Source organism: Amphiprion ocellaris, chromosome 20 (assembly GCF_022539595.1).
Source record: "Amphiprion ocellaris isolate individual 3 ecotype Okinawa chromosome 20, ASM2253959v1, whole genome shotgun sequence".
Classification (NCBI taxonomy): Eukaryota; Metazoa; Chordata; class Actinopteri; family Pomacentridae; genus Amphiprion; species Amphiprion ocellaris.
Window position 1 is genome coordinate 26,334,011 of NC_072785.1, and position 12,606 is coordinate 26,346,616.

Below are 12,606 nucleotides of genomic sequence, written 5' to 3' on the forward strand. Positions count from 1 at the left end.
CTTAGAGGGAACAGTCCCTGTTAGTGCAATAAACCTCCATCTTTGTTTTTGTTGTTGTTTTGTGTTGTTTTTGTACATTCAACACAAGCAAATGGCTAACTATCAGGACAATTTTTTTTGTAGGTGTGCAGGGTCTTCATTAAGATATAACAGGTATATTTGCATTTTATATAATATTGTAAAGTCCGTACTGTAATATTTAAATTACTGTAATATTTAAATTTGTATAATAAATAACCCAAACTTTTAAACTTATTAACACCAATCTGATTCTCTATATTGATTATTCATTATTCCTATTTTTATTAGAGTAGCTGTTTATTTAAATGCCATTTTGCTTGACTATTAAGGTTTTATTGCTTTAATTATTTTACTTGCATTAAATAACATTGCACTGGTTCTTCAGACAAGGGATAAAACATGTTTCAAATTAGATTTTTTTCCCCAATACTATATTAAAACTATTATCAGGGCTTCAATTACCCATCCTGTCAATGAACAGGTTTCTGGTTGTAGACTTTTTTAAAAATGAAAATCTGACATTTATGCATCTTATACTTTCATTTATGTCATCTCCATCAGGCACACTAAGGTGTATTTTATTAAAATTTTATAAAACCAACAAGAATTCTACATTTAAATGGTCTAATACTGGTGTACAGTAATAAGGTGCAGTAATAAAATCCATTATACAGAGGTTTGAGTCGTTGCTCTTCTGAAAAATTACACATTTCTAAATTTCCCAATTGTCTTCCTTTTTTGTATTTAGCGTTCAAATGGCATTTGGAGACATAAGCACCATAAATAGTCTATTATTTTGGTTATTATTATTATTATTATTATTATTATTATTATTATTATTATTAGTGTTCTGCCATTGACATTACTTTCATTATTAGTATAACTGTAATAATAATAACAATTATCATTTTGAGTGTTCTGCCATTAACATTATTTTCATTATTATTATAACTATTTGTCTTTATTTATTTTGGTTTTGTATAGAAATGTGGAGCAAAACATCAGAAACACCTCCAAACATTATGTGCTCCGCCTTTAAATATGACCTCTGCAATAAATGTGCAATTTAATTTGCAGATTTCCATCAATGTCACCAAAAACTGAACATTACCATTATATTAGATGTTATGTTGGCATGATAACTTTTACATTTGGACAGTAGCAGATTTGAATTTGGTGCGTGGAAGCAGGAAGTTGTTCCTACTGTGGCTGTTAACAATAAAAAAAAAATCACCTCCTGCATTGAGGACGTAACATTAAGAGTAGTATTGAAATATTATGTATGCTGTGCTAAAGCATATTTTAGGCTACATTAATTTAGAGAACATGTCTACACTGGTTCTAAACTGTGATAACATGGTATCAATAGTAATGTGAAGTTGCAGCTGAATCTGTCAGGTTTCTTTAGCAGTAATTCTGCCATGATTTGAAATTTGGGACATGAAAAATGAGCAAAACGTTTGATCTGAATCAGACTCGTATTCATATGATTAGTCATCCAGGATCTGACATCACATCTAACTTTTGTTCTGGTTTTTCAGAACAACACTGGCTCGGATCCCAAACTTCTCAACATCATAAATCCGGATTAGCAGAGCTCCTGAAATCCCCCCTGAATCCCACCTCCTGCCGGGATAATCCTGATGTTTGGGATCACAGGTATCACAATCTGACTGGAAACATACTGAAGGCTTGATCCAGATCAAAACCAAGACTGGAACCTGTGATCTCATCTGATGTCAGAATCTTTTCTTCACAATTTGATCCAATCCAAGAACAAAAATCAGATCAGTTTGCACAACATAGAAAGTAAAACTGCACATACTACTGAGAAAGTAACATTACTAGTAATAGTACCTCAATAATATGTGAAATATCAGCTTTAGTTTTAGACATTAGATTTCTCTGGCAATATTTCACTATCATATATATCATCATTTATTATTCGACTTTTAGGTTTATTTTAGTTTTCTCATTTTTATTTTTTAGTTGTGCATCATACCTACAGTATATCTTATTGCATATGTTCTGGTGTTATTGTGTATTTTTCTAGCAATATCTGGCTCAAGAATTTCTATTTTATCTTAGATTACTTTCTACAACTGGGACCTGGAAATAATTTGTGCAAAAACTGAATTAATTGATTAAAATTGAAATTATAGCAACACATAGTAGATGCTAAAATATGTCACACTGGTGCAAACACAAAAGTGCGTATTTAAAATGCTTTAAAACCTGTGTAAAGACACCTGTTGAGTCTATATCTCTGCCCATGTCAATGATAAATGTGATCAATTTGAATTTAAACATGTATTTGTGACACAAAGCTACACATTTGTTGCTCAAAATGGTGAAAAGAGAAATATTCAGGGATATTTTAGAAAGGTTTTCCTCTTTGAAACAGCATTATAAATCAAAATTCAAGACCAAACAGCGCAAGACTGCAATTTATTTTACAAATGTCTATAACAGTAATGTCTTTGTTACCACATTTGATTTTTCAAACAACATATAGAGGACTTTACACAAAAAAACAAGCCATTACCTGCTTCAAATATTTACAGAAAACTTTTAGAGAGAGACAGAAAAAAAAAACATTCTTTGGGTCTGACCATGCAAAACAATAAATAATGTTCCTGACGGTGCTTTGCATGGTGCTTTCAAGACTGCTGCTGTTCAGCAATAATAATAAGAAAAAAGAAAAAAAGCTCAGATTTTCAGAGGCTATACATAAAGCTGCTCCGGCCCGTCAGACACATTTCAACTTAGACACGAGACAACCCTCCATATTCCCCAACTTAAGCAAACTGTGAACCAGGAAACACAGAAAATGAAAAAAGAAAAGTGAGATGTGCAACAGTTTTCAGTGAAAAGCGTAGATTACGTAGAAGAAACTGCAGTATCCGCGACAGATGGAGCACTGTACACAGACTTTCCGATGTTTTTGCTCAGCGATGCCTTTTGAAAACTGAAAATGTTTTGAGCTTGTGAGCAGGAGCTCGACATCGCAGAAGTTCTCACTCCTCCCATCCCTCAGCAAGGCGACAGACAGTGTGCAGATCCCCAATGAGTCCCTCTGCAGGCCGGGTGAAGGATCTGCTCTTCAGGTGATGATCTGTGGCTCCCAGGACTGACTGGCCATCTGGGGGCGACACTGAGAGATGACCAGGGGTCCCGTCGGGGTCTGGCTGTCCAGGCAGAGGCCGCTGACCATGTGCTGCAGAGCCGGGCCCTTCGGCTTCCACTTCTGCAGAGGAAAAAGAACGGAAAAAGTCACCGGTGTCCGTTAGCACCTCGCACATTCTCTGGTTTGGGTCACAATCTGCTCGTAAACGATGAGCAGGAGGTTAGCGCTGAGTAATGGGCTGACTCACATGTGGATCACAGTAATCGTATGAATGACTGAGCTGCTGCACTCACACTGGAAAAAATATCATACAGCCTGACATCCCACGCAGCAAGGAACTGCTTCTGTATGTTTGCTGGAAGTAGATTTGGGTGTTTTCATGTTCACACCTCCACAGAGTTATATCATCCCCTCAAACACAAACAGGTCCTGGGCGTTGTTTAGCTAATATTTCCTCATTGTGGGCTCATTTTTCACTGCAACATAAAGTCCTGAATCTCTACAGAAACAACACAACCATAGCTAGAAGTAATCAGAACTTAGAAATGTCTTCTGTGCATTAAAACAGGATGTTTAATGCTATGAATCCTAAAACAGAGAACAATCTGCATGTTGAATTTCTTCTGGTATTTGCTTTATTAAAACTGAAATAAACTTATAAGGTGTGCATGCAGTGGAAAAAGCAGTGCCTTCACATACGATAGATATTTTACTATTTACTCTTTTAATTTGTTTTCCATACTTGTCTCCTATCTGCTTTGTGGAAACACTGCCTGCAGTAAAACCCAATTCAACCCAAAAGCCTCTGAATTTTGGTCATTTAACTGTTGTTTCTGGGTGTTTTATTGCCTCGTTTTTCTTCACTGTGGCTCATTTTTCACTGCAACACAATGTCCTGAACCTCTATGGAAACAACACAACCACAGCTGGAAGTAAATAAAACTTAAAAATGCATAAAAACGGGAGGTTTCATGCCATGAATCCTAAAACAGAGAACAATCTGCATGTTGAGTTTCTTCTATTATTACATCATATTAATGGGGGTTTAAATATCAGGGTACAAACAAAACTAGAGTTTAATGGATAAAATCTTTAAAACTGCTGATTTACTGTCTTTTAAATGAAAGTTGTGAAATAAACATTGAAAAAAGGCATGAACATCTGCCACATTTTTTTCTGTGACCCCCAGGTAGCACCCACTGTACACACCATATAAATACATAGTTTACTACCTAAATTTTTTTTTTACATATTTGTTTCCTATAAGCTCTGTAGAAACACTGTCTGCAGTTAAACCCAGTTCAGAGGAAAACTCCCAGAATTTTGGTCATGTGACTGGATGTTTTTTGGTGTTTCTTTTCACTCCTGTCACATTTTCACTTACTTTGCCTCATTTTTCACTGCAGCATAAAGTCCTGCACCTCTATAGAAACAGCACAACCATGACTAGAAAGAGAGAACTCAAAAATGTTTTCAGTGAAGTCTAACAAAATTACAATGCCATAAATCCTAGCAAACAAAAAAAACAAAAATTGCATTTCTTTAATTGTTTATGTTTGAAAAAGAAAAAACTTCCTGCGGTAAATCTGAGAGGTTCAGGGTGATTGTGTGTTGACTCAACTGTAAGCTCATTTTGAAGGAGGTGTTTCTGATATTTACTCGCCCCTCACTGGTATGAATCAATATTTCTACAAAGGGATCAACCAAATCTGAATAAATACAACCTTTATGAGGGGAAGGCGGGATATATTACAGGATTGTGGTATTAGATTGTGTTAGTTTCAACTAATTATAACTAATAAAGTGGAATCTGTGTGTGTATAGTATTTTCTACTGCATTTTGAAGTAGTGAGCTACAAGTGCACATTATTACCTGAGCTGAAAAAAAATAAGTAAGAAATCTGTTGCTTTTATGTTTTATAGCAACATTTATTCTCCAATGTCTATTTGTGGTTTTCATTAAATCAGCAGGCTCTTCACCCGTCCCAAAATCCAATCAGAGGATCGTCTGATAAGGCCCATTCAGACATGTAACTTAATCTAAGCTGCCAGATTTACTGCAGTTTCTGTTTCTTGGCGCGCAGTATTATTTTTCAGCCGTGTAACTCGGTTGGCTTTCTTGGATTCTCCGTGAATCTAATATTCTCCTCTGCAGAGGTTCCCCAGAGCCTCGTCACCGTGCGCAAAGTGCCGGAGCGAGTTCGACGAGAAACTGGAGACTGAAAGCGAAAAGGGTGAGAAAGTGTGTTCGTCGTGAACAGGCCGACTACAAATCAACAGGTATGAGCGGTCGCTTCATGAGCTCGCTGACTGAGGAGTTAGAGAGTGAAAAGTACAGATATCTGGAACCATTTGGGAGGCGAAAGGAGGCTTAATCTGAAAAAACGCAGATGTTTGTCAGTGTCTGGGCCTTAAAGCCAATCTGCATGTTTATACAACACAGAGGGAAGAAGTGAAATGTCACTGCTTCTGTGTCATTAATTTGTAGATTATGCAACATGCTGCACATCAGGTTCCACTGATTTGGGTTTTAAGGACGATCCATGCATCATTTTATCTGTAAAAAATGTTCTGAGCTTTCTTTGTCTTAAAAAGTCTTTCATTCATGCCAAAGATATTCAAAGTTAATCTTTTTTTTTGGCCAAGCTTCTAAAACAGCATATCTTTAGTAAAACCCAAACTAATGAAATTCTTTCAGGATTGAGATAAAAATGTATATAAATTTGAAAAAAAACTGAAAACATCAAACATTAATACTATGGATGCCAAAAATTGTTCCAGACTGCTGCTACTAAGAAAGATTAGGGGACAAAAGTCACATTGATGATGGATAACAAGTCCATTATCAGATTTATTTCCATAAGCAGTATACAGAACAATCAAAATGTCTGGAGACTGTCTATAAAAAACAACAACTACACCTGATTTAAATCTGGCCACTATCCCTGTTGAAGTACACAACCAGTCAAAAGTTTGGACACACATTTTCATTCAATGCTTTTTATTTATTTGTATTATTTATTTATTTGTATTATTTTCTACATTGTAAATTGATATTGAAGTCTCACATTTTTTTGTTCACGACATAATTCTGTATGTATTCTTTTATAGTTTTGATGCTTTCAGTATTAATTTACAATGTACAACATAATTAAACAAAACCACTGAATGAGAAGCTTTGTCCAAAATTTTGACTGGTCGTGTAGTTTCCTTGTGCAGCAATACTCTGCTCCCAGTGCTCCTGCAACACTCCCTTAAAGTCCCATCACGTATACATGTCAAGCACAAGCTCCTAAAATCTACCAAAATGATGACCCATCAACTTGAATTTGATTCTGGTCGAGAGAAAAAAGGCACAGGGAATCAAATCTAGTGAGTATTGTTGACGGAGAGCGACTGTTTTGTTGGAAAAAAATTTGTACATTGTCGCTACGCTGTAGCCGAACACACAGCATATTGGAGGCCCATGTATTCTGCACTTTAACTTCCCAATCTCTTCCTCCTCTTTATTTATGACTTTATAACATATTCTATTTTTTAAAGGAATGTTTAAATTTCTTTCCTAATGTTCTTATTTTACTACACAGCCTTGTGAAACAGTCACTTTGCATTACATTTCCATTCCCTACCCTCATCCCACCTGGTTGAGGCAGATGGCCGCCATCCCAGAGCCTAGTTCTGTTAAAGGTTTTTTTGTTCTTCAAGGTGAAGAAAATCCTTTTTATTCCTTCCAACGATCTCTGAGCGATTGCTCAAAGGGAATCTAAGGGATACTTTGGATTTGTTGTGTTTCTCTTTTTAACATTTGTGGGGTTTCAACTTATTAAGTGTTTTGAGATAGTTTATGTTGTGAATTGGTGCTATATAATATACACCATATATGACTGAATTGTATTTAATTGAAGTTAACTGAATTATATTGGATTAGATCACATTTTCATGCAGATACTTTATAAGCATGTGACAATTAACAGCTTTCTGTTCTAGTTTAAGGTCCATGATAAAATCACAAATGGGAACCTACCAATACTCACAAAACTGTGTGTAACAAATGTCCTGATGTTGAAGTCTAAAGACTTTTTGATCACACCCCATTGTTTTGGCTTAACGTTGAAATATTCCTACATGTGTTAAAATGTTTGTGTACCCCCAGAGAAAGAGTACTACAAAGTCAAAATCACAAGTAATTTTTTCCTTTCAGGGGGATTAAAAGCTAAGGACAAAGAGGCCAAATGTCTCCCACAGCATTAAGTGGTTGCTTGTTGATGGGCAGCATCCCAAAGAACTCTCAAAGGATTGTCATCAGCCTGCTGAGGGATGAGAGGAAGAGTTGGCAGGAGTCCTGCTCGCTCATACACATGGTTCCAGTTAATAACTCCCTTCTCTGATGTCATAAATTAACCAGGCAGCCAACTGGGGTTCACATGGGGCGTTAGTATTCAACATCCACAAAAGGGAGAACAAGGAAGGAACAGGGTGGGGTCTGTAGCTGTGGGGAGCGCTTGTTCTACGGCGTCTATAAAATCGACCGGATCTGCAATAAGGCCAATCAGATCGTCGGTCTGCTGAGCATCTGCAGAGGAACTGACTCTTATCTCCGAGTGTTTCATGTCTGAGCTCAGCACTGTGAATGGCACATCAAGGACACATGAACAGCTGGATGCCAGGATGAAAAAACATTTGGAAAAATTGAGACATACTGTTAACTGTGCTTTCGTTAACCCTTAACACAAGGATAACTTCACAGCAACAGCATCTTTCTGTGCTTTTTAAATGTGTTAAAAACCTTAAAAAAAATCAAAAAACTGCAAGGAAAATGGCAGTAAAAACAATAGATCCCAACTCAATCTCCTTAAAAGTTTATTGAAAACAAATTGCACTCAAACGTCTTTACTATCCAGAACGATGCTTCACCATGCCGAATGTATCTTCCAACAACTTGTTGCTCTGGATTCTGTTTTTGAGCCATGCTGCATTTATTTTATTGAATACGTGTGTTGTATCTTCTCTCAGTATTTCCGTTATCTCATCTAAGCTCTGTGCTAACACCTGAAACGCCACTTAATTTCTGTCATTTTGACTGTTTGTCTTAGCCGAGTTATATTTACTTTTTACTGAATCTGGTGCAAATGGTTGGTTTTTTGCAAATTTAAAAATGAGACATGTAGAGCAAGTATTCAATAGTGTAACAACAGCTTTTGTTTATATCTTTCAGAAAAAATTAATTGATGATTAGAAAACCCTTGTGAAATTATGTCAGCACATGAATAAAAGTGTGAGTTTTTATGGAAAACATGAAATTGTCTGGGTGACCCCAAACTTTTGAATGGTGGTGTAGCCTACATGAGGTTACTGAATGTTAATTCTAATGGGAACTAAACCCAAATAATGTCTGTACATATCCATATTTCTGTACATGTAAAAGCTGTAAATATCCTTTATTACATCTTTATTTTTTTCTTATTGTGCTTTTGTATGTCTTGTCTTGCTTCTTCAGTGCCTCAGTTGTATCTTTCTATCAATAAAATTGAATTTATCTCATCTACTAAACATATTTTTCCCCAAATGTCATCATTTTATGTGAAAACAACATTTATATTTTGACATTTTAATGTCAAAATGTATATAAAATGCTTAATTTCTCGCTCACTCCACTCAAAACTTCTTTGGAAACAGTCTGCACACAAAACTTCTCAGTAGAGTAGATGGAAATTTTGAGTGCAATCAACAAAAAACTAATGCATCACATGACCTGTAAACATTGCAAAAATAATATCTAATATAGCTGTTATCATTATTGTAAAGTTTTTTCTGGTGAATAGTATTCCTCTTGGGTTGGAAAACACTCATTTATTCCAGCCAGACAGAGCTCAATCTTTGTCAGCATCTTCTCTAAGGTGCTTTTAAAATGAAATGAACAACAAACTCTCACTGAAAAGGCTTTTTTCTCTTACCTGTCTGGGCTCTTTTGTATTGCAGGGCTCCATCTTGACCTTCGATCCCGCTGTGAAGGCAGAAATGGCCAAGCAGAGGTCCTGCTGTCGGATCAGCGGCTCTATTAGCTCCCATCTCTGCAAAACACGGAAAAACCGACAGCTCTGGTGACTGCTATCATCTCAAGGATTCTCAAAACGGAGAGCAGACATGTTGCTTTACAGGTTTTAACCTCAAGCTGTTATTTGCTCCTGTCACAGTTTTATTCGCTGTGGGCTCATATTTTACTGCAATATAAAATCCTGCACCTCTATGGAAACAGAACAACCATGATCGGAGGTAGAGAGATGTCAGAAATGTCTTTTTTGTAGTTTGGCACACTTGTAATGAGATAAATCATAAAATAAGAAAAAGCAAAAGCTGAATTTCTTTGTGTTTACAGGATTTGCAAAAAAAATGGAATCAACCAGTGTCCACAGGTGTAATCAATATTGGAACAAAAATAGTTGCTCTACATCCTATAGATATTTTAATACTTCTGTGTTTACAATAACTCTGGAAGATGTTTCACCATGCAGAATGTATCATCAAAGAACTTGTTGACAACTTGCTCCTCTGGATTGTGTTTTTGTGCCATGCTGCATTTATTTTATTGATCACTGTTATATTTTCCATCTCAGCTTTGTGAAACACTGCCTGCAGTTCACCTGAAAAGTCACCTAATCTCTATCATGTAACTATTGGGTAAAGCGAAGTAAACCATGGTTTTGAATCTTTTGCATTTTACAGGATCAAATCGGTTATTTTCTTGGGAAACTTTAAACTCAGACATGTAGAACAAAAAAAGCACTAGTACTTCACCAAAGCTGCTCATTCCCCCATATGGCATTGTCAGAAATGCAGCATTTATTTATTAGTTATTGATCAGAAATCACGGCAACATAGAATGTGTCCATTTAATATAGATGTACCCACAAACAAAATGATCTTGCGCTGAGCACAGACGTGTGTCTTGCATGTGTACGTTATGTACAGATACCAAATCGTGTGACCTAAATATGTAGCGGGTGGCAGGAATTGATGGGACTCAGAAACACCCCCACAATTTAATCAATTGTTGCTTGTATCATTTCTGACAGATAAGTCCCGATAAGTTCTCAGTGGTGGATTTGTAGTAGGATCATGTGATCGTCACCAGTCAGCTGACGTAGTGTTCACTTGTTGTCATAGTTACCGTGATGCTATCTCACAATGATACAGAAATTTTTAACAAATCTGTGGATCCAGACTATAAGCTGGTCCTTGTGTCATTTCTGACCTTTATGGTAAATTTTATCCAAATCTGTTAGTCCGTTTTTGAGTAATGTTGCGCACAGATGGAATAACAGATGGAAGGACAAACGTACACCGATCATCGAAATCATTTTATTACTACGCCGCGTTCCTTGGCGGAGTAATAAAGTGATTTTGATGAAATATCCCAATTTTTAGCTTCGTTTTGGGTGAGTTTTCAGGTGGAAATGTACGTCCAAGATGATTCCTTCCAGAAGAAAATTGAAAATCCTTCTGTTTTTATAGTTTCTGGCTCTAGCAAAGGGGGTATTTTTGGCATTTTTTTCAAACCCAGCTGTGGGTTTTCAGGTTCGGAGGGTTAATGTACAAATATTCCATTTGGCACTCGTGCCTTTGAGGTGCGTTTCCAAAATTCACAATGAATCACTATCACTGATTTTCACAGTGTTACGTTGACTCTGGCTTCTAGCTACAAACTCAGAAGGTTACGACTGAGCACACACTCAGAGTTAACCTACAAATTCCTACGGCTATCAATCAGAAACCACAACATTTCGTTCAAACTGGTTTAAACAGATGCAACCTCGTCACTCTTCGGGGTTTACTTCCTGGAAGGAGTTGTTCATTTTCATTCCAACAATATGCTCTTGTATCTTTACGTACTATTTTACTGTCTTTATCTGAAACAAAAGCTCCAGGCTGTGAATAAAACAACGAATAATTGTGATGTCCAGGAGAGCTGGCAGTTGTCATGTTCAGCGCTGGATCAGAACTAATACAGTGTTTTAAATTAGGATTTGGCATCTGCAGTCTCATGTAATAATTGATAGCATGTTGATCAGCTGTGTTACCTAGCAACAGAGACAAATGTTTGTATTTGTGTCACTGCTGACTGAGATTTTCAGATTAACTAGAATTACTGCCTTCTCCAACTAGTCATTAGTATAAGACATCACAGTGACATTTTGTAATAATAAGCACTTGAACTCTTGAATTATGGTCAAAAAAGTCTTTTGTGAGGTCATAGCGACCTGAGATGACCAAAATCTAATCAGTTCGCTCTCAGTCCCAGTGGATGTTTGAGGGAAATTTGAAAAAATTAATCGAGAAAAGCACAAAACCTCTGGCCTCAGATTTTACCGGCATGGAGGCATAAAAATGAGGACGGGCTGATTGGCAGGAAGCTAAACCCAATTCTGTATTAATTTCAGAGCGCATGGAATGAAACAAGTCACAAAATCACCCACTTCAGATTCAGATTCAGATTCACTTTATTGTCATTGCAACAAGTGCAACGAAAGGTAAGGTGCAGGCCATACAGTGCAAAGTACAATATATATATATATATATATATATATATATATATATATATATATATATATATATATATATATATATATATATATATATATATATATATATATATATATATATATATATATAAAAGCTTTGTAATAATAAAAACAAAAAACACAAAATGACAAGATGGATTTAAATTAAGAGAGAAACTGTAGTTTGTATATACAGGATGAAAATTGGATATTGCACATGAGGTAGTGGCAGTTGCATATATCGCACGTATTATGGACCAGTGTTGTTTAGGGCTCTTACAGCTGTTGGAAAAAAGCTGTTTTTAAGTCTATTTGTCCGGGTTTTGATGGCCCTGTACCATCTGCCCGATGGCAGTAGCTCAAACAGAAAGTGGCCCGGGTGGTAGGGGTCCTTCAGGATGGTGTTGGCTCTTCTGAGGCAGTAGGAGCCATGAAGGTCCTCCAGTGTGGGCAGAGGGCACCCAATGACCTTCTCAGCCATTTTGGTGACTCTCTGGAGTTCTTTCCTGTTTGCCACTGTGCAGCTGGCAAACCATGTACAGAGGCAGTAGGTGAGGATGCTCTCCATGGTGGAGCGGTAAAAGGACACAAGCAGTCTCTGGCTGATGTTGTTCTTCCTGAGGATTCTCAGGAAGTGGAGTCTTTTTTGTGCCTTCTTTACCAGCTGTGTAGTGTTCTTATTCCAGGTCAGCTTCTCCTCGATGTGGACTCCCAGAAAGTGGAAGTCACTGACCCTTTCTACACAGGTACCACCAATGAGAATGGGCTGAAAGTCTGTTTTGTTATTGCTGAAGTCTATGATGAGCTCCTTTGTTTTGGATGTGTTCAGGAGCAGGTTATTGTCCCTACACCACAAAGTCAGCTTCATACATCACTGCGATATAATACGACTATCTTAAG

General features: G+C 36.8%; 1 protein-coding gene across 1 annotated transcript in view; it reads right to left on the bottom strand.

Moving 5' to 3' along the window:
- Positions 1–2,440: 2,440 nt before the first annotated feature.
- The window catches only part of galnt16 (UDP-N-acetyl-alpha-D-galactosamine:polypeptide N-acetylgalactosaminyltransferase 16), a 60,904-nt gene continuing 50,738 nt past the window's right edge, over positions 2,441–12,606 (bottom strand). The window contains exons 14-15 of the mRNA XM_023277747.3: positions 9,103–9,219; positions 2,441–3,268 (exon numbers count right to left, since the gene is read on the bottom strand). Coding sequence (XP_023133515.1) covers positions 3,125–3,268; positions 9,103–9,219 — 261 coding nt within the window. The 3' untranslated portion in view covers positions 2,441–3,124. The remainder of the gene's footprint in view (positions 3,269–9,102; positions 9,220–12,606) is intronic.